Source organism: Dysidea avara, chromosome 6 (assembly GCF_963678975.1).
Source record: "Dysidea avara chromosome 6, odDysAvar1.4, whole genome shotgun sequence".
NCBI lineage: Eukaryota > Metazoa > Porifera > Demospongiae > Dictyoceratida > Dysideidae > Dysidea > Dysidea avara.
Window position 1 is genome coordinate 34,874,305 of NC_089277.1, and position 26,826 is coordinate 34,901,130.

The 26,826-nt window shown below is 36.7% G+C and overlaps 2 protein-coding genes across 2 annotated transcripts in view; one reads left to right on the forward strand and one right to left on the reverse strand.

The window, feature by feature from the left end:
• LOC136257839 (uncharacterized) overlaps positions 1 to 26,826 on the reverse strand; it is a 196,625-nt gene that overhangs the window by 159,111 nt on the left and 10,688 nt on the right. The gene's annotated exons all lie outside the window — the stretch shown is intronic.
• The window catches only part of LOC136259431 (tyrosine-protein kinase JAK2-like), a 33,901-nt gene continuing 11,479 nt past the window's right edge, over positions 4,405 to 26,826 (forward strand). Inside the window, exons 1-5 of the mRNA XM_066052918.1 lie at positions 4,405 to 4,497; positions 5,758 to 5,907; positions 5,961 to 6,794; positions 7,517 to 7,675; positions 9,804 to 10,634. Of these exons, the coding sequence (XP_065908990.1) occupies positions 4,405 to 4,497; positions 5,758 to 5,907; positions 5,961 to 6,794; positions 7,517 to 7,675; positions 9,804 to 10,634 (2,067 nt within the window). The remainder of the gene's footprint in view (positions 4,498 to 5,757; positions 5,908 to 5,960; positions 6,795 to 7,516; positions 7,676 to 9,803; positions 10,635 to 26,826) is intronic.

Genomic DNA, 26,826 nt, shown 5'->3' on the forward strand with positions numbered 1-26,826 from the left:
CATAACCTAACAGAAAAAAATTGCAAGATAGCTGAACTTTCAACAGGATAGTTTTCTTTTAGGTAACTCTCTACAGGGTGACATGTTTCTAGCTGAACTCTCTGCAGAGTGACTTGATTCTATCTGATCTCTCTTTATGGGTGATTTGTTTCTAACTGATCTTTCTACAGGGTGATTTTAAATGTAGTTGATCTCTCTCTACATGGTGACTTGTTTCAAGCTGATCTCTCTACAGGATGACTTGTTTCTATATAGCACATTTCTCTACAGGGTGACTGACTTTTACCTGATCCCTATACAGAGTGATTTATTTTGAGCTGATCTCTAAAGGGTTTCTTGTTTCTAGCTAATCTCTCTACAGGGTGACTTGAAAGATAGTTGCACTCTTTGCAGGGCAACATATTTTTAGCTGATTTCTGTACAGGGTGATTTGTTTCTAACTGAATACAGTACAGGGTGATTTGTTGTTAGCTGCTGAGAGATGTTTTTTTGTAACTGAACTCTCCACAGGGTGACTGTAAATGAGTTTAGACTCTCTACAGGTTGATAAAGTTGATCTCTCTACGGGGTGCCTGGTTTCCAGATCTCTCTACAGTGTGATTTGTTTCTAGCTGATATTTCTACAGGGTGACGTGATTCTAACTGATCCTTCTATGGAGTGATTTTTTCCAAGGTGATATTTCTACAGGGTGATATAAATGTAGCTGATCTTGCTACAGGGTGACTTGTTTCTAGCTAGCTTATCTCTCTACTCTCTACAGGGTGACTTGTTTCTAGCTGATTTCTCTACAGGGTGGCTATACTCTTTATACAGGGTGACTTGTTCTAACCAGATATCTCTACAGAGTAATTTCAGATCTCTCTACAGAGTGATTTGTTTTGAGACAAGGTGATTTGAAATGTAGCTGATATCTTTACCGGGTTACTTGTTTCTGGCTGACCTCTCTACAGAAATGTAGATGAATTCTTTGCAGGATAATTTGCTTCTAGCTGATTTCTCTACTGAGAATTGTTTGTAGTTGAAATCTCCACAAGGCAGCTTATTTTAGCTGAAACACCCTACAAAATGTAGCTGAACTTTCTATAAGGTGACTTGTTTCTAGCTGAACTCTGTACAGTGTAACCTGATCTCTCTACAGAGTGACTTGTTCTTACCAGATCTCTCTACAGAGTGATTTCAGATCTAGCTGAAATCGATTTCAGATCTAGCTGAAATCACTACGGAGTGATTTATTTTTAGCTGATCTCTTTACAGGGTGACTTTATTGTAGTTGAGTTCTACACAGAGTGGCTTATAACTATCTCTACAGGACATAGCTGAACACTTAAATAGAGTAATTAATTTCTTAGCTGACTGCTTTATTAGGATGACTGCTTTATTAGAGTATCTTGATCTCGCACTTGCTACACCAAGTTAGATTTTGTGTTATAACTCTGTTGCTTTTAAGTCTGATTCTTCTACTCCATTGAAGGACCTTTCTAAGATGATTATTCCACCTGTACACCAATTTTCAAATAGTTCCCCTGAACGGTTTTTCTAGTAGGCATGGAAAGTGATGGTTTTTTTTTTGTTAGCTAATTTTGATCGCATAATTGTTACACACTGTTGGTTTTTGTTGTTGTATCTTTGTGGTCTTTAACTCGATAACTTTCAAACTACAAAAGGTCTGAGTTTCAATAGTTAACCTATATGGGGTGCCATTTGTGTCAAAACTCCACTTTTTTTAGACATTGTGTTTTTCATGGTTATTTACATACATTTCATGGTTATTTACAAATAACTGTAGAATATGCATGGTTATTTACGAAAAGGATGGTTATTTACAAAAGCATGGTTATTTACGAAAAGCATGGTTATTTAGAAAAGCATGGTTATTTACGAAAAGCATGGTTATTTACGAAAAGCATGGTTATTTACGAAAAGCATGGTTATTTACGAAAAGCATGGTTATTTACGAAAAGCATGGTTATTTACGAAAACATGATTATTTACGAAAAGCATGGTTATTTATGAAAAGCATGGTTATTTACAAAAGCTTAGTTATTTACGAAAAGCATAGTTATATTTACAAAAGCATGGTTATTTACGAAAAGCATGGTTATTTACAAAAGCATGGTTATTTACGAAAAGCATGACTATTTACAAAAGCATGGTTAGCTACTTACGAAAAGCATGGTTACTAAGTTTTACGTGCGATATCGATACTACAAACTGGCAGTTATATAATATATTGATAACTTAGTTAATAACGGTGCGCAGGGGCAGTGGAGCAGGCCAAAGAGTGAGATGGCCAGGCCAGCTGTAAGTTGAAGACCAAAATAAAAATAGTCACTGCCTTCTGACAGTAGCTGCTCTCCACCAATTATATCTCCTTACTTATAACTACACATACGTAGCTAAGTAGCTTGCTACACTGCTTCTCTGAATACTGTGACTGTTCTATTAGACTATCTAGGTCCTGACTGTAGTACATTGGCCATCAGTTTTGGCGTATTCCGATCCGCTTAGTGTATTTGCACCAGACTAAAACTAACAATATTACAGACAGCTATTAGCTAGCCCACGCCTGGGAACACTAATTATAGACTGAATCCGGTGCAAATATACGCACCGTCATGGGCGGTGAAGACGGGGGGTAGGGACATGCCCCCCCCACACACACACACACACACACTTTTATGGGACACTGTTTGCAAGAAAAGATTGATACTCTAATAGAACAGTCAGGACTTAGATAGTCTAATAGAACAGTCACAGTATTCAGAGAAGCAGTGTAGCAAGCTACTTAGCTATGCATGTATGTGTAGTTATAAGTAAGGAGATATAATTGGTGGAGAGCAGCTATTGTCAGCAGGCAGTGACCTTTCTTTATTTTGGTCTTCAACTAACAGCTGGCCTGGCTATCTCACTCTTTGGCCTGCTCCATGCACCACCCCTGCGCACCATTATTAACTAAGCTATCGATATATATATACAGCCTGTATATAACTGCCAGTTTGTAGTAGCGATATCGCACATAAAACTTAGTAACTATGCTTTTCGTAAGTAACCATGCTTTTGTAAATAACCATGCTTTTCGTAAATAACCATGCTTTTCGTAAATAACTATGCTTTTCGTAAATAACCATGCTTTTCGTAAATAGCCATGCTTTTGTAAATAACCATGCTTTTTGTAAATAACCATGCTTTTCGTAAATAACCATGCTTTTGTAAATAACCATGCTTTTCGTAAATAACCATGCTTTTCGTAAATAACCATGCTTTGTAAATAACCATGCTTTTCGTAAATAACCATGCTTTTCATAAATAACCATCCTTTTCGTAAATAACCATGCTTTTCGTAAATAACCATGCATATTCTACAGTTATTTGTAAATAACCATGAAATGTATGTAAATAACCATGAAAAACACAATGTCTAAAAAAAAGTGGAGTTTTGACACAAATGGCACCCCATAAACCTATTCTAGGGTTTCCAATGCAAAAACAATTTGCTAACTGCTGTTACATGTTGGACTAGCTCAGTCTCACTTGAATACAGCTGCAGTGGCAATAAATTCCATTGCCTTCTTGGGATAGAAATCGATTGAAATATCTGCAAAATCCGAGATTAACTGTAACTCTCAGAAGCCTTGATCCCTTATTGCAATATCGGAGTTCAACCTTCCTCTTTGAGTAAACCTTCACCTAAAGACATTGATAGTTTGATTGGTGAGGTAGGTTTCCTGTCGCTGCATCATTTGAGCATGATTTTGGGCTCCAAAAACGGGTTTTCATTTACGGACACCAAACAATTCATAGCCCAAACTTCCTCACGCCATAGTAGTAAACATCCATCAATAAAGAAGTCACATACAAAGTACAGGTATGGTTAAGTTTGAACATCTCTAACCATCTGGGTGAGCACAATATAGGGAAAAATTCTCCACTCAATTGCTTAAAAATAGATACCTTGGTGTAAAACAACTGTGTGATCCTTGAAGTATAACTGATAGCAAGGTTACCGCCACTGCTATTCAGTTACAAAAGCACTTAGCCTATTCAATCAGGTTCATGTGACTAGTTGTGAGTAATGATACACTGCCTAAATTAATTATTTATTATTGCTGGGCTGTACTGACGGATAAAATCACAGTTGTAGCACTGCACAATACATCGAGAGTTTAAATGGCAGAAATCATGCAAGCTTTATTGTAATTTCCTTAGCGCCATTTCATTTTATTTTACGATTCCTGATGATGATAACCTCACTGCTAGCCGCCTAGATTTCTATTTCAAAGCAGTTGATCAGAGTTACAAACTATGTAGTCAAGGTTTGGGTTTTGGCTAAATTTTCCATATGCTCACCCAGATGGTTAGAGATGTTCAAATGTAATGATACTCCGTATGGGACTTCTTTGTCGATGAATGATTACTACTGTGGTGTGAGGAAGTTTGAGCTACCATTTGTTTTGTGTCTAGATGAAAACCCGTTTTTGGAGTGCTCAAATGATGTGGTAACAGGAAACCTACTTCCCCAATCAAACTACCAATGCTTTTAGGTGAAGGCTTACACAGAGAGGAAGGCTGAACTCCAGCATTGCAATAAAAGATCAAGGTTTCTGAGAGTTACAGCTCGTAGTCTTGGCTTTTACAGATGTTTCGATTGACTTCTACCCCAAGAAGGCAATGGAATTTATCACAACTGCAGCTGTATTCAAGTGGGAGTTAGTCCAGCAGTTTGCAAATTATTTTGAAGATGTTGAAATTTTACATAGGAAACCTTACCTATTCACGTACCAATTTTCAGCTTCTTCCCATAAGCACTTTACTCTGTAGGCATGACAACATATTGGCAATATTAAACCAGGCATGCACCCACAACCAGCCAAAGGCTAGTTGTGGACATGCGCCTGGTTTACTGAAATTGTTTTTGTAAAAGTGTGCGCGTGTGTACCTATCTACCTTGAGAAGATACTTCTGTGTGTAAGAAGTTGTTGAAAGCGGTTTGCTCTAAATGCGTTTCCTTAGCAATGCATAGCAAGGTAATTAGAGAATTACAAAATAATTCACCAATTATGAAATCCAAAATTACAATAACTGCATTATTACAAAACAGAAACTTTGTTAAAATATATCTTCCAGCCATGCAACTAGCGCCTGGTTTTTAGAAGTAGCACAGCATCAACTTGTTTTTTGTGAATAATCACTAATAACTCCTTGACTGTTTATCATATTCCAGCCAAACTTGGTACCAACATGCACCTTTATACCCCCTTCTGTGTGCCAAATTTCAAGGCAATTGGATATGGCATTTGCATTTTATGGCAGTTTTTGTAAGTGTGTGAAAAAGGAAGAAAATAAGAAAAAAAATGAAGGAACTAAGCCAACTTTTAACTCACATATCTCAGGAACGCTTGAAGATTTTTTGCTGAAATTTGGAATGTGGAGTACTGACATTAGCAGGCATGTCCACAGCAAAAATTGCTTGTTTCGTAAAGGCGGCACAGAGCTATGGAAGTGCAAAAATTGTGTTTTTTCTTCCTGTCAATATACTCACGATGTTGCGTGCTGGCTTCTAGGCCACATGACACACTACCATGTGTTTTGATCTGAACTGTACATGCATGGCCATGGTTGAGAAACTATAATAAAAAGCAATAGTATAGTCTTTCAACTAGATGTGTATGGAGGATCCATATTCGCAAATCCTATTTTGGTGTAATTGAACATTATGGATGATTCCACTAATTGCTAAACACTGTTTTGTTTTATAGATTATTGCAAGCAAATTTAGTGGAGAATTGTTTAGCTCAAAGTTAGGAGCGGAAGATGTGGTAACCAAAACCTTGAAACAAGAAGGTGAATCTACAAAATACTTCATTCCTAAAAAAGACATAACAACTAAGAGAGAATGGTTGTTGCAGGTAACCATTTAACAAAACACAATAGCGTAGTGTTAATGTCTTTTCATGTATAGGGGCAGCTAGTCCAGCAGGAGACACTAGGAAGTGGTCAGTATGGAACTGTGTATAAATTCAGTGACCACAAACAATCGTATGCTGGCAAAACAATACACAGAAATCTTGTCCCTGGATACCCCAACATCTCCATTGACAAACTAACTGATCTATCAGTAGAAATTGAACAAATCACGGATAAATTTTTATATTACAACCATCCAAATGTTGAAATATTTGTAAAAGCTATACAGGTACACCCAGAGAGCACACCTACATTGCTGTTTGAGCTATTGACTGAAAATCTGGATATGTTTATTTCACGGATGGAGAGTAGATGTTCAGATTCTAAACAAACTCAAATCTGCTATGATATGGCTATAGGATTACAATATCTTCACAGAAGAGGTGTCATACATAAAAATCTTCACGGCCGTAATGTCCTGATTACATCTGACGGAACAGCTAAAATTGCAGACTATGTTAGTACACAAGTAATTTCAAATGCTGTAATGGGAACAACTCCCCCTGCTAATGTTGCTTACCTACCACCCGAAGTTATTGAGGACAAAGCACTATACAGTGCTCAGTCAGACATTTATTCTCTCGGAGTTCTTTATCTTCAAGTTTTGACACAGAAAACTCCTGCATTAACAGATAAAATGAAATCATCAATTATAGCCAAAAGAAAAGAAGAGATCTGTAACATTAAACATCATATATTGTTTCCCACACTTCTTTGGTGTTTGAATACTGCTACATCAGCCAGACCATTTATTGATCAAGTGTGTGAAGCAGTTGCTGCAGCTAAAGATAACCCTGAGGATGTAATACTATCTTTATCAGATTGGACAGTAAGTTAATTATTCCAATCAATTAAAATTATAATTTAATTAATTCAGTTAATACGTACAATATACCTATTACTGTATGTTACAAAAGATAATATGTTGCTGATCAATGGTTCAACTTACAACACTACTGCACAAACAGGCACCCCCTTTCAATCTGGACATACCTACATTGTATGCATGTATGTATATATACCATTGTTCAATTACTCTGGTTAGCATAATGTGTACTAAGAACATCCACCTTTTATTAATAAATTATTTCATTATGTAATATCACCAACAAAATTACAGCAATCTACAACAAAGTACTATTAGTATTACACGGATAACATATACAGGGTATTAGTTATAAATATCACAGATGTTATTAAGCAGGTTTACCATTCCAATTTGTGATCAGCTGAGTAAACACCAGTCTTTTCCACACATTCATTGCATTTCAGTTTATTGCTCCTCTATAGTAACACAGTTGTGGACGGTCAAAGTTTTCAATATTTTATGATGGGGTTACAATGCTAGACGTTTGGAACAGCAAGAAATTGTATAGCAACAGCATGTATTATTACAGACACTTAAATAATCCACCACAACACTCACAACTGAAACAAGCTACGAACAGTGGCAATTGTAGAGCTAACATACAAGGTGACACAACATGAAAGTTGTTGCATGGCTATGGATAGAACTTCAGGAGGGTCTGGGTTAAGTTAAATATATTGCAGGGCACACAGAAAGTCACCAGTACAGAAATAGCTGAGGTGAGCTCACAGTTGGAGAAGAAAGAAAAAGAAATAAGTAAATTGAAGGAAGAAAATGAAGCACTTGTTAAAAAATTCATTCCCAAGAAAGATGTGAAACGACAAAAAGAAATGCTATCCCAGGTTAGTAGTTTGCAAATGCAGTGATATCAATGTAGCCCAAATTGGCAGCTAACAGAATAATGATCAAACACAGAATCTAATGATTTTTGTGATAATGGCACTTCATCCTAGCTATTAATAGAGAGAAATAGTAATAATAATTGAAGCCATGTATAGTAGTGCATAATAAATAGATTGTACTCCATGCATGGCTATCACTGTACCATATATGGTAGTGCTGAAACAAATAGCAATTTTTACTATTCGAATAGTTGTGAACAAAATGACCGAATATTCGATTATTCTTTAAGCTTATACTTCTATTGAATAAGTACTGAAACCTTTTGTTAGGGAGCAAGGTAGCTAAAGCCTAAGTGCTATTTCTACAGTATTTTTTCTAAAATAGAAATTTTACAGCATAGATACATCACATCATTCACAATCTTAAGTTCCAAGGCTGGCTTTTCCATCCGAATACAGTGTACAAAGTGCTAACGATTATTTGAATAGTGTGTTAACAAATCGAATAGTGTCATACCGACCGAATAGTCAAATAACCGAATAATCGTTTCAGCACTAATATATAGCGAGTTTTACATAGAAAATTTTCACGGATCAGTAGCTATCTGTGAATAGTTCCCCCTTGTTCAATCAAAATGGCATTATTTGAGTGTTATAAATGTACAAAAGGTACTAAGAGGTAAAAATTTCCCTCGAAATTTTTTTGGATGGTTGCAATCAGAAAAAAACTTCTTTTTAAAGCTATAATTATGTTATATTACCAAGAACACCACTAAATGGGTGCCTTTGTGTAATTTGGCCATAGTATCTTCACTCCAGCGAATATATAGCTACAGAATTGAAATTTTCTTTAATGGGCCTTGTGGTGTATCATTTGAAAGTGTTAAGAAGCACAGGCCACTTATTGTAGTTGGAGATATATAAAAAGCTACTGTTACATACCTGTTAAAATAATTTCTCAACTTCTAGCTATGGCTGAACTTTAATCAGAGTCAGTATACTTGATATGTGATGGAAGTTTAAAATAATATATAACATTCAACATAACAAGATGGAAGCTCTAACCCTGTAAAATGTGGCATGCCTTTCTTTACTGCAAAGCATAACATTGTGAGTTTTCATGTTTTCATGTTTTCAGAGGACGTGAGTTTTGTAAACTGTTAAAACTCTTGTGTAGAAGTGAAAGATCCTTGAATGGTATCCAGCTTCATGCACTGATTAATGGATAACTTTTACACATGCAAAGCCATAAAAATTATGTGAAGCTTAACGAGAAAACTTACTGTGGTTAACAAACTTAATGGGTAAATTACAGTAACTTTAGTTTTAACTTATCATTATCCTATGTGTAAACTCTGAAGCTGCTATGACAGGTGTACCAGTTCTATATGTACGTACATAATATGTACATACTGCTCATTATCAGTTAAAGTCCAATATATTGGACGTAAGTACATGGGCTAGTACGCATAAGCCGTTATAACTACCTATTAGTGCACAGTAGAAAGAATTCGCTAAAACCATGATACTCACCATGAAATTCCTGCCAAAATCACACCAAGTATTGCTTGGTTTGAAAAGAATCTCCGCTGCTAGGCCGCCAAGAAAAAGTAGCTCTTCCATTATCGTCCATCATTACTCTACACCTGCTACTTTGATCGGCTATATCTCGATGGTACTTCATCGTAGTGCATCAAACTAAACGCCATTAGATTCAGCACATGATGGTGATTCAATTTGTATACAAAAGATCATGTGAATACCTCATGAATATGCGATAAAGAAATAATGAAGCGGACATTCAGTGGAGATGACATTGCCCATTCTTCGCTTCATATCATCACAAGTACTGTTTTGTGTAGAACAAAACTGTTACGATATTATTGTTGTGTATGAAATTACCATTAAGTTAATGCCAAACAATAATCTGTCTTCATTTTACAGAAGGCTACTACCTTCCTTATAACACAAAGTTACGCGTTCCTCCAAACTTGAAAATTAATTTGGTCCTCGAAGGGATAATTATTAATTAATTAAATTAATAAAATAGGGTTAGCTATGTACATAAAAGTAACATGAGTCTATTTTGATTTCATCTGTTGTGTTCTCTTTCCCATTTATCATATAGGAACAGCTGGTTCAACAAGAGGCACTGGGGAGTGGTCGGTTTGGAACTGTGTATAAATTTAGTGATCATAGTAAATCTTATGCTGGTAAAATAATACATAAAAATCTCATTTCTGGATATCCTGATATTTCTGTTGAACAAATTAAACAGTTCTCTAAAAAGATTGAGCACAAATCAATCAAATTTGCATGCTATAATCACCCAAATATTGAGTCATTTAAAGCAGCTTTACAACTAAGCTCTGATAATCCTCCAATACTACTGTCTGAACTGCTGACTGAAAACTTAGATAATTTTACTATGCGTTTGAAGGGAAAATGTACTGTACACAAACAACTAGAGTTGTGTCATGACATGGCTAAAGGTTTACAATATCTTCACAGTATTAGTGTGGTACATTCTAATCTTCATGGTCGTAATATCTTGATAAGTGATGATGGCAGAGCTAAAATCACAGATTACATCTGCCCAAATATACTACCAAACAGTGCAAAACTAAATTTTGTCAATGTCCCTTACTTGTCACCTGAAGTCATAGAAGATAACTCACATTGTACTGAATCATCAGATATATATTCTGTGGGAGTTTTATTTCTCCAAGTAGCAATGCAGAAAATTCCTTCTCCTACAGATAAAACAGAATACTCAAAAATGATGAAAAGAAGAGAGGAGCTGTCTGAAGTCAAACATCATCTACTGTGGTCAACAATTCTACAATGCTTAAGTACTATTAGAATAGCCAGACCATCTATTGATAAATTATGTGAGCAAGTAGCAACTGCTAAAGAAGCTCCCCAAAGTGTGATGTCAAGTAGCTCACTGGAGAAGACAGTAAGTGATTGTTACTAATATTTTTTGGTAACTTTTGAGACATAGGTGCTTTAATTTAAGTTGTGGAGCATATAACAATTATCTGCACCTATAGTTACATTTGTATAGTAGATCAAAATAGTGTCAGTACCAGTACTTTATCAACACTATACAACTGCTATTGGCAGTCCATTTAGCCATAATTATCACCACTCCTATGAAATACTATATTCCATTGTAAATGCCACACCTTCAGTATTGAGTGGTTACCACAGTTAATTTCAAAAATAAAGGCCTAAACATCATTTTCAAGCATTGAGTGGTGGCTACTTTTGAATGTTTGTGGCATTGATTTTTGTAACTAAACCAAATATATACCACTTTAGTGTGGGCATTCAAAGGCACCGCTCGTTGTTTAACTTGCATATTGCCCTGGGCCAGTTCAAATAATCGATTCACTTTGACTCATTATATTAAGCGACATAGAGCTATGTATTGTGGGACTCATTTTGTAGTGGTTGCTAAGCTGAGTATATTTGTTAAGATAGACTAGTTGGTTGTTAGTAAAGGATAATGCACAAAATAATTGTTTGGGCAATCGTGGAGGAGAATTTCTATCCACCGCCTATCAGCCTTTAAACAGATCATGGAACAGCAAAGCTACTACTGTTTTTTTGAAATAGGTTAGTAACTTACAGTCCTAAGTACTTTAACTTACTTACTGTCCCAATAGCAAAGTTAGTTGGCTTAATTTAGTACAAATATGATAATAGTATAAACTCCATCCCACAATCACAAGTTTTCTAACATTGCGTGTTGAAGCATAGTAATGATGTTTTAACATATGGATAACGTTCTGATGGCTATTAGCCCACGCTATTCAAACCACGATCTATCTTCAGATGCTACTGTATAAAACAAACGGGATGAGTTCTCGTTAGTTCTTCCACCTATTAGGTGAGTGCACCCCAAGTGATATATATCACTTATACCACGGCTACTTGGGATTTTGCTGACATATACATCTGCAGCCCTCGGGCTTTGGGTGTACATATCAGCAAAATCCCTTGCAGCCGTGGTATAACTTAAATACAGAAAATAGCATTTCAGAAACCAATTAAGAGCAATGACTAGAAAACAATAGGCAACAGTGTTGTAGTGTTATGAATGAAGCGTAGATGTCCTTTTGTGTTATATAGAGCATCAATACTTCTTGACAGCAAAAAGTTACTTTGAGTAACAACAAGATAACTAATGGTGTTTGTTTTCAGTAATGTAAAACAATTCGCTTATAAAAGCATTGTAATAGCACTACAATAGTGTCTTCTTGTTCAATAGATTATGTGATAACTGCACTAATATAGGGTTTCTGTTGATATTAATTGGGGTGAGCCTGAGCAAGCCCCACATAAGCAGGTCGCCAACACAAATTTCATGTATTCAACTATGCACGAACAAGTACAGACAAGCATGGAGCACTTACGTACTAAACACATAATTTGTATACTCATAGTCAGGGCTTTTTTACCATAGATACATGAGCTACCTATGCCTTCAAGCATGACTATTTAGCTATCATGAATAGAGACAAAAGGCTAAGACGAAGAAGAGAACTATACAGACTTCGAAGAAGCTGAAGAACCACAACAAAGGCAACAGTGACAAGCAGAAAATGCAAGAGGACTGTGATAAGGCTGGTATGTACATTACTGACACGAACGCTCCATATAAAGCTGGTGTGTGTGTATTTCTTATTTTTTCATGCATTGTTTATATGGACAATGCAGCTGAATAGCTCTATGCGTGTCCAGAGAACTTAATTGATTGCGAATGCAAAGAGAAACACCAGAAGAAGCGGAATTGAGGAGTGAATGCTAGAAAAGGGGAATGCAACAGACATGACAGACAAAAGAAATGCCAGAACATGCAGAATTAAGAAGAGCTACAAGATAACAGCATGATAGGCACAGGAGAGATCACTTCTTTACAAAAAAAAATCAGTTCATCTTATGCCAGCAAAAAAAAACAGTTTACAATGCTAATACTCACCTAGACATTCAAGGTTGTAGTGACACTCAAAGTAGCTAGTAGTGGTACTCAAAATAAATCATGACACATGATGACACCAGTGCCACCAATGCTGTACAGTTTCCATGGATTAATCATCCAAGTGCCATCACTAGAATGACAGAATTTCTTGCATGTTGATATGGATTCGTTGCAATTAGATATTAAGTGTAAAGTGTGTCAGAAATAGCTTGCCCTTTGCTAGCAATACCTTTTTCAATTTTGCACAATCTTGCTCATTCTTCTCCACCTACAAAATACCAACACACAACATAGCATATGTACAGCTAATCTTCAACCATGCACAAATACAATTCTTTGCAACTTGACTCACTCAGGCATGCTCCACGATATTGTCAACATCTGTCTAGTTGTAAATTGCCTGCTAATAGTTATGAACACTACTGCTGGTAGCAGATGGGTGCCAATAATTGTTGGATTAGGCTAATCTCAATAGAGGATATGCACACTATATTATTTGAAATAAAAATGGTAAATTAAAGTAGTGCGGGTGGCACTTTCCTAAAACGTAGACGGTGAACAACTATCAAAAATTAGTGAAAATTCCATATAAAAGCATGGCCATATTAATTTATTATTATGTACTTTATCCTTACTCTAAGTGAAGCTATTGGCCTTATTATACATACATCTCTACTCTCTCTATATGTATTGTGTCTTAATACCAGACTAGGAAGGAACCTGAATTAAAGCACGAGGCGCTTTTAGTGGGATCCCTTTTGTGTTTTGTAGGCTTTGAATAAAACTAATAATATAAGGCCACTCCAAATAAATTCTCTAGCAAATTAGCATTCGGGCGGATGGTCTATTTAATTACAAATTGGCAGCCTATTATTTGCCTAGGTACAGCCATAGCAAACAGCATAATAACATTTTCAGCTTGTACCTTCATCGTTTACATTGCAGAAACAACACAAACATGAACTTGTGCCAACTTGATAGCATGCTGACACGTGAGCTGACAACCTTACAAAATTGAAAAACCAGAAAATAATGGAATAATGGAACTTTTAGAGCTGGGAGTAAACAGATGCAGGTGGTGGATTAGGGAAAAACAGAATTTATTTGGAGTGGCCTAAAGTGAGTGCTAACCTTTTTATACCCCAGTAGTTGCAAACACTAGTAGAATGAAAAAGATGTCAACTTTACACAGAACAAACAAGCTACTGTGGTCACAACCTGGATACATACATACTTAATGACAGTTACTTCAAGTACAAGATAGCTGCACTGTAGGTAGTTTCACTGTCTCAGGGTACATAGCAAAAAAGGATATTACAGCTCTCGATAGTCACATAGAGTCTACTACACATTCAATTCCATTCTTACGAGTATCCTTCTATCCTTCCATGCCTTCATTCCAAGTTTCAGCCATTAAGTCACGCAAGTGTTTTGAGATGACAGGGCGACAGCCAGGGAAGAAATGTCCATCCACGTAAAATCTTGTCTGCTGTTCATAACTTCTTTGAAGACGAGAACCACACTTAATACAGAGGGATGAGCGAATCACTTCAGTGTGATCCTTTCCTTCTCTGCAAACAATGTTCCTTTCTGTAAAACAAAGAAAAATAGTAAGTTCAGAAAACATGAAAAATTTTCCAAGTCAAAAGTGCGTCCAAAAATAATAATAATAATTCGTTAGGACAGGTATAATGACTGGAAGATCACATGACTTTAGTTGTCTCACAGCATGTAAGTAATGGCGACTACATTTTGAGAGAGTGGGAACAGATTACTGTTTTTCATATTTGTGTTTTACATCAAATATACTTTTGGAAGTTCTTCCACTGTAACAATTAATATGCTTTAATTAATAGAGCAATAATATTACTCAAATAACAGTTTTTCTTTAACAAAAGTGGACAGAATCTCATCTTTGCTTGTCTGCTTGTTGTCTTTGGGTTACAGTGACTTTAAGCTAATGCAATGATTGTTCCATTAGAAACCTGGTTGTACTCCTGTATAGTAGACATTGCAATTGTAAATGATATATATATATATCAGTTGACTGCTCCATTAGTTGCTTTGGTAGGATCCAGCAAAGCCCCCTAAAAGCATCGTAATGTAAAATATAAAATATGAGCATAATGCAACTATATTAGACTGTTTCCACTTTCTAGAACTCTTGTTGGCCCTTAGTATATTTGTTCCAAAAGAATTAAAGTGATGTGTTCTCCAACTCTCCATCCCAGTTTACCTACTTACCTCTCTCATTCCTGGTCCTGTTCTCACTCCTGGTTTTAGCTCAATCAGGTGATCACCTTGTTTCTCAGCTACACAATTCAATAGACTATAAAGCATGGAATAACACAACCAAGTAGAACAAAGAGAAGTTAGATCTATATAGTACATAAAGCTGTGAAACTGGACAGAGTATCATTAACAGGTTAATGTACAGATCATTATTACTGGTTATCCAGTAATAATTGAATTGAATGATAAAACATCAACAGATCTGATGCTAAATCTAGCACAATACAGTATTTATGTTCTAGTGTGTGGGAGTGTCAAAGTGCCACACTGGATAATAACTACCATACAGGTAGACAGAGCAGGTACTGTATCACTCAGAGATAATTAACTTATCACCCTGTGGTCAAGTCACTTAGACTGGTTCATTACTACAAATGGTATTGTTTACTAATGGAGCAAATAGCCTAATATGGATATTGTAATACAAAAACACACTAGTACAGTACTTTTACACCTGCTATAAAATGTTAATCATTTCTACAGTGGCACTATACTATTTGCAATGGAATAAGCAAATATCAAAACTAGTCTGTGTCTAATTTCAGTTGCTCCGGTGATCTGTCCCAGCACTGTACAGGCTGTATGTTGAAGAATCATTACTGTCTGGCTCCATCATTCTATCTTGGGAGTAATTCTTGCTGCTTTTTTAGCCATTGCATGCCACATGATGTCACTCCATACCACTGGAATCTATTGCTTTGTAAAAACGTCCATCACCACAGTTTATAGCTTGTATAATTACAATCTCGTAACTATGAAGTTAATTTTCAGTACACTAACACTGACTAAAACTCACTACAAAGGAACTCAAACAGAAACTTACTTTAATGCCTGTAAACTGTAGCTCACTCCCATATTGAATACGATATAATATGTGACCAGATTTTAAAAAACCGATCCAAATCGCACATCAGGCAAAATCAAACCAACACCACCAGTGGATAGCTACACTATCGTACTACTAGTTTTGACCCTCAGTACTACTCAAACTACTCAAGGCTGGTTTTAACAGACGTCTTTTCTGGGTGGTGTGGAGTGCTCAAATGGTGGTTTCAGGCCTTGTGAAGGACCTGGCTTGGCAAGAATCAGTGGTTTACTGGTGGACAGCCTTATAATGTTGGCCAGACGATTTCTCTGTTGATTTTGCTACATATCAGCCACTAAGGAGCCAGCACAGCCCTGTAATCTCGTGTCTGGACTCCAATCGTCCATTTTGAAGTCTATCTCTTGCCCTCTCCGCCACCCCCCACCCTCCACCCTTTGTGAGCACTCGTGATACTACTTCGCTCATCCAACTGCTCAGATTTTCTATCTTATTTGGCGGGAAACTCTACAAGCAGCTACAAGTACTGGAAGTGGCATGAAAGGTAACAGATTGATGCATCTTATGTGTAAATTTCATACACGTGCTTGCTGCTATCCTTGGAGAGTTATGCTGGCTTCAATTCTTTGAAACCGTTTATCTCGAAACTTCTAATATGTGATTTGGATCGTTTTTCCAAAATCCAGTCACATATCATGTACACTAAATATCATGATATTATTGTATATCATCAAATTCACAGTAAAAAGTAAGAGACAAGAAAAGCACAAAGTGTTGTAAGGTGTCACCCCACAAGGAAAAGCTACTAATGTTCAACAGGTTATAAATACTTAGAAAGCAGCATGAATAATTCTCTTTGATGTTGACACAGTTAATGAGGTTATTCATACACTTAGAGATCTGAGGTTAGAGTTCTAAGTTTCATTTAGAGACCTGTTGTCATGTGAGACTGTTATGGTAAATTCAACAACACTTCAAAGAGTTTTCTATGTCACTGATTTAATAAGTAGTTGTATGGCTAGTGAGATTCGGGTTTTTACCTTTATCAGCCATACCAGCACTTAACCAAGCTAGCTGTCACACCAAATGAGCCAGCATATTACAGCTACCCCAACAATGTTCCACATTCACAACTAGCTAGCCAGCAGCACACAGAAACATGCTGAAAAGGACCTTACTTAGCATGACTCTGTGCTTCTTTTGTCTGTGCTGGTAATAAGCTGCATGCTAAATAGGTTTGATACCCACTATCATTTTTTAGTAGGTTAAAACCCTCGTGCTTGGTTTGGTAGCTTGGCGGGCATTAATAAGTGACCTCGGCTGTGCCTTGGTCACTAATTAGTGCTACGCCTCGGTGACCAAACCGCACCCTCGGGTTGTCAACCTTCTGAAAAAAAACCTCCTGTGGGTATCTAACATACACATAGTCACAACATGCTACAAGTAGGCTGGTACTGCATCTTAACCACAAAATTTGTTTACTGTATTTGTTGTGGGTGACCACAACATAGGCAACCACAGAGTGTATTCAGGGCAGGGCATGTGATCACTACTTTACAAGCAGCAAAACTCAACTAAAATGTTACTAATCCCTCAGGGATGTCTGCTCACAGCATTGCAGTACCACTCAATGATACAAGTATAAGGAATTTTAAACTAGAGTAGGGATCAACTAGAAAATAGTGCACTAATAAAAACTATTGAAACAAGCTTGAGTTGGTATATTATGACAGCAAATTACTGTAACACAAAAAGAAGTGAATATCCATACTGTGCTGCGGAGTAAAATGCACAGTAGGGATATTCACTTCTATTTGTGTTATAGGAATTTGCTGTCATAATATACCAACTCAAGCTTGTTTCAATAGTTTTTATTGCTACACTATTTTCTACTTGATCCCTACTCTAGTTTAAAATTCCAAATTTTTTCTTATACTTGTTTCTGTTCTTTTTATAGAACTGGTGATTAATCTACGTACTAGTTTGTTTCATAAAGATGATTAATTTTAATGCAGGCATGGGAAGTCAATCAAAGAAGACTCCATCAATTTTTTTGTTGAACATAAACTATAATTTTGCACATAAATTGGTGTACTAATATTCTACAACAATTGATTTAATTGATTGATTTATACGTCTTATATGGTTCAAGACAAGTGTACAGGAAATAAATAAGCAATCTAGATGCAGAGACAAAGCAGCTGGAGCCCTGGCAAAACATACACACAGACACACACTCACAAAAGAAACAAAACACACACATACATCAATTATTATATTAAATTAATTAAATCTGACAGAGCCCACAGATCTGAGGAGAAAACACTGAAAATTCTGTCAGTATGAGCAGAATATTGCAATTCTGGCAGCTTGATCAACCAATGGCTTAATGGTAACTTGCACGGATGAGATAAGCTGGTCCGCATCGCAGGTGTATGCTCTAAGCAACCAATCTCAATTGTAACAAGCTGGGCATACAGACCACTGAGGCCAGTACATCAGTGTTCATAGAATGAAATAGCTTAGCACAAAGAACTTACACAGTAAAGCAGTGCAAAACGGTGCCAACTAATCAGCATGTCTCTGTTCTACTTTGCTAAGAACGAGATTTCATCCACCCTGGCATCATCTGGAACAGTTAGTTGAACTCAGACACATGAGAAACAAACAATTAACAGTGTTCATAGAATGAACACCTTAGTACAATATACACAGGCAGCAAAGCAGTTCGTTAATGAGAAACACAAGCAATTAAACTGTGCCAACTAATCAGCACGTGTCTGTTATACTTTGCTAAAAACGAGTTCTTATCCTCCACCCATCGTCTGTAGAAGTCAGTTCAACACAAACACACGAGTAACAAATAATTAACAGTGTTCATACTTTATCTTACTGACACAGCAAAGCAGTGCGTTAAGAAACACCAGCGATTAAATTGTGCCAACACATCGGCACTTACCTGTTCTACTTTGCTAAGAACAAGGTCTTATCCTCCACCCGTCGTCTGTAGCACTCAGTTGAACACAAACACACAAGAAACAAACAATTAACAGTGTTTATAGAATGAAATACCTGGCTTAGTACAAACTTTATAATACACAGCAAAGCAGTGTGTTAAGAAACACAAGCAATTAAACCATGCAAATTAATCAGCACGTGACCTGTTCTACTTTGCTAAGAATGAGTTTTTAATCCTCCATCTGTTGTCTGGAACAATCAGTTAAACTCAAACACACGAGAAGCAAATGTACTGGTCAGCACAGAAAATCCAGCAGCAAGTACTAAATAAATTATTAGCACTAATGCACCACTATTGCAATAAATAAACACCTTGCATTGTCAGCAAAAAGAACTGAGTACAAAAGAAAGTCCATGATGTGTGCATTGTACATACTGCGGTTGGTGAAAAGGCACATCTCAGGATGAAGTGATGTCGAACAGTGAAGAAATCAAGCCTGTAGCTATATCCATTGTAGAGTTATGCTTGTCTGCATAAAGGCATCAGTTAGTTAGAATAAAATTCTATTAAATAATTCTTTTTAATTTCCATGTAAACATTTTGGAAGGGTTTGGGGTTAATCTGAAGACATTTTTGGGCTTGGCTGTGCCTAACCAATACCGCCAAGTTGTTATGAAGGGAAATTGAAGCTGGTTTTAGGTTTACGGTGATATTTTGGGCTGGAAAAGCCCAGTTTGGCATGATCCCTAATATACAGTACTACTGTACTGTATGATGACGGTATGTTGATCGACATTTTGGTATCATACCGGTATTAACTTAATAGTAGTCTAATTACTCTAATAGAACATACACATAGGGTAAGGCGCTTGTATCTTTGAATGCTTGCATGTTGTGAGAGCTACTATAGAGATGTTCGCGTCGTGTATAACGAAATACTTTTTTAACTTCGGGGATAAAAGATTAAGTTGGATACCCTCAGCATTACAACCAACAATGTTGTTGTGTTGGTACACATGATCAGCGTCTTAGTGTAGTATATCAATCTGCAGGTAAGAATTCAGCAATAATCCATAACACTTAGTGCTCATAATGGTGTTTGTTCACTGTACTAGATCACATTAAGTTGTACATGTAATCTAATCTCTATACTGTTTTCTATCAGGAGATGATGTTTAGTGCAAATCAAGGTACATTAGTCGGCATCTGCAAACTTATGCATTTTGATGGTGCACAAAAATTAAGGTGGGTACTGTATGTGGCTTATGGTCTCTTAATACCATGTGCTACTCTAATAGAATGCGCACTGGTTAGAATTCTCTTTGCATGCAAAATATCAAAATACTCTAATAGAACAATCACTGCACAATAAATAATCTAATAGAGCAGTCACACATACCTAACTTGAGAGGCATGTAAATTGTGTGGCAATTATCAGTATTGGTATCTGTATCAGTGAAAATTTACTGCTAAGTATCGGCATTGGATTGGTAGATATTTTTCTGCATTGGTGGAATGCCGTTACCCTATTGAAAAGTCTATCACATGGTAGGGTTAGAATTTCACATGCTTAAAAGAATAGTGTATTAACACTGAAGCCATTCAATATGCATTTTTCACATCATCCAATGAAATCATTACACAAGCATAGTGCTACAATGATATAGAAAAACTTATATCATATATCACCAAGGTTTATGTCACTATATACCACACCGGTGGTTGAGATCAAAAGCGCCGTGCTGTGATATATAACTGATATACCATGGTATATAACTGATATACCACGCTTTGTGGCTACGCTTACTATATATGGTGTAACTTCACACATTCCGCGAAATCCTTATCTAAACGATAAACAAGTCTCTAATAACAAGCACCTAAATCAACCAACAATTATTCATTCACCTGAGCAATTTTTGATGAACTCTTGTCTCCTTCACTAACTTCAATAATCGTGAGTAGATGGGCATGGCACCGCTAAAGACTCTAAAATGTCTGATCGATCAAGGATGTCTACTCAACAGGTTCTGTTTCACTATACCTTTCTATCTATAATCGTTTCATCTACTGGGGTGTAGAATATGACAGTAATAACACGATTACTTGGGATATGACAAAAATATATGCACTCGCGCCTGCGGTGCTCGTGCATATATTTTTGTCATATCCCTTGTAAGCGTGTTACAACTATAAAATAGTTATAACACGCTTACAAGGGATATGACAAAAATATATGCACTCGTGCCTGTGGCACTCGTGCGTATGTTTTTGTAATATCCAGAGTAATCATGTTATAACTATAAAATAAAAATTATAAACATATAACACAATATGTAACTGGGCCTGCAAAAACAGGGCATGTGGGCACAAACTACACCCCATCGCATTACAGGTCATATCTCATTACTGGAACAAAATATTTGCATTCTATAACTTGCATCATAATGTCAATTAAAAGCTTACAGTACTAAGGACTAAAAATTTCATTCCTAAAGCATTATGGTACAAGTACACAGAAAAATTTGGAATTTTCAACTCTAGAGTAGTGGCCATATCAAATCGATAAAAAGTACTGAAACAAGTTGGAGTAGTGCACGATATTAAATCACAGTAAAACAATAAGAAGTGTTATATCCCTACTGTGCTCAAGATACCATTATGGAAATGCACAGTAGGGATATAACACTTCTTATTGTTTTACTGTGATTTAATATCGTGCACTACTCCAACTTGTTCTTTTTATCGATTTGATATGGCCACTACTCTAGATTTGAAAATTCCAAATTTTTCTGTGTACTTGTTTGTTAATTTTCTTTGTAAATAATTATTATGACTGGTGAACCCACACAAACCGCATCTGAAATGGTGCCACGCTCCCCCATTATCCTCTGAAAAGTGAAGTATCCATTACGTTTCGTTGTCAGCTATGTTCAACCCGTTATGCAGCATTTTGAATAACAACTGTTCGAATAGCACCTCTGCACTCGTTTAATCAATTATAAGTCGTGAGTGCAATGGACTAAGGAGTTGGGACTTGTGTCATTTTTATTCACCATGAACTGCAGCAATCATCAAGGTATAGTTTTTGGCCTAAATAATGTACCCATGCTATTAAACAAGAAGGCCTTCTTCAAACTTAGAAATGATGACAAAAAGTACATTTTACCACAATGCAAACAAACACATAAAACTCATGTTTGCTCATGGTACAGAAACGAAACAAAATGTTCCTACTCCCATGAAGATTGGTATATATACAATTTAATTTGTGTCTTCCTTCACTGTTTACTGAAGTAATTAAAACATAGGAAAAATTTTTTTTGTAGCACATGTTTTTTACCCAATGTGCATTTGTCTCAAAAACAGAATTGTGGAAACAAGTCGGGTTTTCATTCAGTGGGTCACAAATAGAACCAACTACAACATTTGCAAGACAAAATATACACACCTCAGATCAAAGGAAACCACAAGGCTATATTTCATGTATTTCCCTGACCATAACTGCCTTTGATGTGAGGCAGTAGAAATGGGTGATATGATATCAAGTTTCGATACCATATCAAAAGTATTGATACCAATGATAGCATACAATTTGAAGTGAGTATCTATACTTGATACCAAAAGGGTCAAGCTCACATGATCAATTAGTAAAATTTCATTGTATATGGACAGTGGATGTATCACAATCTATTTTTTAATGGCATTTTTACTCTTGATTAAGCTATCTAAAGCACTGTTTGTACTTATGGCTAGCAAAAAGCTTATGTTGTGTACCAAGATACCTTCATTTCAGCAAGTTTTGAAACACATTGGTATTCGATACTTTGCAAGACAGTATCAAATATCTAATCAAATCAACAATCCAAGTGTCACCCATCTCCACAGTCTCATGCCCAGCCAGGCTCGCACTAATGCACAAACAACATCTGGTGACAATGCTTGAAAAATATTGGCTGGCCAATCAGAATTGATGAGTTACACAATCGCATGAATTTATCAGAAGTAGATGAAAAAGCAGACTATTTAAAGCAGTTTATTAGAACCTAGGTTGCTCAAGACATTTGTTGTCAAGTTGTGTTTTCCGACCCCACCTTATAATTTGTGATTTGACATTTCACCAAAAATGGAACTCTATCCTCTACTAATACGATAAATGAACAGAGTTTACTTTATTCCTAACCATTTTTGAATGGTTTTTCACTGATTTTAAACGATTATGCGACTACTTAATTCTGATTGGTAAGCCAATATTTTGGCTGGATCACACTTCTGGGCCAGAGAAATTCTAGCATTGTCACCAGACAGTGTTTGTACATTAGCGCAAGCCTGGCCGGGCACAAGATTGCCATCTTATGAGGCAGCTACAAAGCAGCAATTCCCTTTGATTCTTTATATAGAGCTGCTTAAAGTTTTGCATTGTGGGCTTGAGTTTAGCATGCTAACTTAGCCTAACCATTCTTGTGAAGGAAAATAATTGACTGAGTCAGCATTGCATATAGTTCAGTTGCTAGGTTAAATTATATACATGTATCCTAGAGTGAAACCCTTACACCTTAAAGACTACTAGACCAGCTCTGGACAAAGACCACAGATAGCTAAGGAATACTTATGACTTATATAAGACCACTTTGTGGTTATACTGTACCTTTTTACAAAGACTACTTCTTTACATTAACAAGTACACAAAACAATTAGAATTTTCAACTATGGTCCCATAAAAACTACAGAAACAAGCTGGAGTAGTGCATGATATTAAAACAATAAGTGTTATATCCCTACTGTGCTAAAGATACCTAATGGAAATGCACAATAGGGATATAACACTTCTTATTGTTTTACTGTGATTTAATATCATACACTACTCCAGTTTGTTTCAGTACTTTTTATCGACATGCCTCTAGTTTAAAATTCCATTTTTTGTTTACTTGTTTGTTAACACTTTTTTTGTACACGTAAAATAAAATCATTATGACTGGTGAACCACACTACTGCATCAATAGAAAGAAATGGCACTGCGTGCTCCAGCTATCAATTATCGTCTGAAAAGTGAAGTACCCATCATGCTTTGTTGTCAGTTATGTTCAACCCATTACACAGCAATATGAATCAAGAACTGCTTGAAAAGCACCTCTGCAATCAAAGTAGCCCCTATGAAAAATGCAGACAACTTTCGATACTAAGGGAAGCCATCACACACTACAACCCAATTGATACCTGTTGTCGTCAGTAAAGATGAATGGGACACAAAGGAGGACACTGTCCATGAAGAATGCATTCTAGATGCTGCGATATACCAAAAGGCACGTGTCCGGCTGAAGTGACGTTGAACACTAAAAAAATCAAGCTTGTAGCCTTAGCTGTTGTCAAGTTATGCTTGTCTGAAGGAATCAGTTGGTTACTTTGTCAGTCAGCAACTCAGTCAGTCAGTCAGTTGCTAGAAAACTTTCATTTAATATATTTTAAAATTTCATAGCAACTTGTTGATAGCATTTTGGGTTGATCTACAGGCTTGTTTGGACTTAGTTTACATGCCTCATCATCAACAGGGACTGATTTTTGGGAGATGTTCTTTTCATGTGTCACGGCCAAACCTTTGTGGTCATACTATACATACTATTGTGCTGTACGATTAGGTCCAAACATGTATATCACGACTCGTGGATAATTGGTTCACACTTCACTCAAGTCAAGTCATCAGGCTATCCTTACCATTATACAGTGGAACCTCCCTTTTCCAGACCTCTATTATCCAGGCACCTCCATTGTCTGGACATCCCAAAGCAGTCATGTGGCTTGTAGCCTATTGACCATAATGAAGTTTAAGTAATGCAAGTATAAGGAAAAATTAGTAATTTTACATCCAATTAGGGATCATAGTAATAAAAAGTAAAGAAACAAGGTGGTTGCCTATATGCCTGCAGATATACTATAGTGGACATTTAATCCGTAATTCAGTCTTCAGAACCTCTGTTGTACAGCTATAGACTGAATTAGGGATTAAATGTCCACTATAGTATATCTGCAGGCATATAGGCAACCACCTTGTTTCTTTACTTTTTATTACTATGATCCCTAATTGGATGTAAAATTACTAATTTTTGCTTATACTTGTTTGTTTACTTTTTTTGAAACATAATGATAATTAGTGAACAACCTCAGTTGGTGATCCCTAACTGATATATAATGTCAAGAGTCAGCCTGACACTCCACTCTAGATCTAGACGCGCGTGCTTATTGATTGCACGTGTTACTCGTGTATTCTAACATTTTAATTCAATAGTGGAAAAGCTTGTCAAAACGCGCGCCTCAGCAGTCGATTAGTTCAAAGATATTTTTAGAGGCGCGTAAGTACCTTGTACGCGCCTCTGATATCTATGATTAGTGTAAGGCGAATGCACTCTGTTTTCAGCTACCAACGAGGCTAATGGTATGTTAAACACCTACATAACATTTCAAGCAAAGAGTAGAGCAAGAAACGCCTGAGTAATTTTAAGTCTTGCACTGAAGCCATAACGCTCGCACTGAAGCCATTACGCGCGTACCGCAAATCGTCACCCACATAGTACTGGAGTAAGGAAATGGGTACAAAGGATCTTTTAGGAGGACAAAGGTAGCACCATGATGCATGCATTGTAGCTGCTGCGGTTGGCGAAAAGGCACGTCTCGGGCCGAAGCGACGTTGAACAGTGAAGAAATCAGGCCTGTAGCCTTAGCAGTTATCGAGTTACGCTTGTCTGAAGGCTGAAGGCGTTAGTGAGTAAGTCAGTCAGTCAGTCAGTAGAAAATTCTGTTAAATACGAATTTTTAAAAATTTCATAGCAACTTGGCGGAACGTTCTAGCGTTGATCTGAAGACATTTTTGAGCTTGGCTATGCCTAACCAATACTGCTAATCTGTCAGAAAGTTAATATTAGCTGGTTTTAGGGTGATATTTATTGGGCAAGAAATCCCAAACCTTGTGGATCCCTAATATACAGTTACTATCGTACTGTATGATGAAAACACAAGGAGGAAGCCTAAATGTTGCTGTAAATGCTGAGGTGGCTTGTTTATTCTACCACTTAGTTGCTAGGTGATAACACATTTTTTTACAGCCAAGGAGAGTGACCATGACTCCTCCTCCTCTTCTGCCCACTAAACTTTATAGCACTTACTGATAGCAATAACAAAATTACTTGTATTTAAGTCAGTTTATTATAGCATGCTAGCATGTATTTCTTAGTTGTGGACAATTCTGAGATACGGGACTATGCTATGTACCAGACTGCATGGATAAGAGAGGTTCCACTGTACTTAGTTTGTGACAGACTGTGTCACACAAAATAGTGGAATAGTGGAGGTTTGTCCATGCAAGTGAAGTGTAGTACACTATATAATTCGTACCTACTGTAACAAAGAAAATGAGGTCTCACAATGAGATCAAGACACACGGTAGTGTGTCGTGCGGCCCAAGAAGCCGGCACGTAACACCCGTGAGTATATTGACAGGAAGAAAGAAAACGCAATTTTCGCACCTCCGTAGCTCTGTGCTTCCTTGATGAAACAAGACGATTTTTGCTGTGGACATGCCCTCCAACTACAGCACTCCACATTCCAAGTTTGAGCGAAATCGCTTCGCGCGTTCCCGAAATATGCGACTTCAAAAATTGGCTCAGTTTCTTCGTTTTTTTTTTCTTCTTATTTTTCTTTTTCTTGTCGTACACTTACAAAAAGTGTTATAAAATTCGAACGCCATATCTGATTGCCTTGAAATTTGGCACACAGAAGGGGGATATAAAGGCGCATCTCGGTACCAACCTTGGCTGGAATACGATAAACAGGCAAAGAGTTATGAGCGATTATTCACGAAAAATAACACCAATATGTTGTCACGCCTACAGGGTAAACCGCGCATGGAAAGAAGCTGAAAATCGGTGGGTGAATAGGTTAACTATTGAACCTCAAACCTTTTGTAGTTTGAAAGAAATCGAGCTAAAAAACAGGAAGATACAACGCAAAAAACCAACAGTGTGTAACAATTACGCAATCGAGATTAGCTAATAAAAAAAACCACTGCTTGCCACGCCTACCAGATAAAGCGCTTGGGG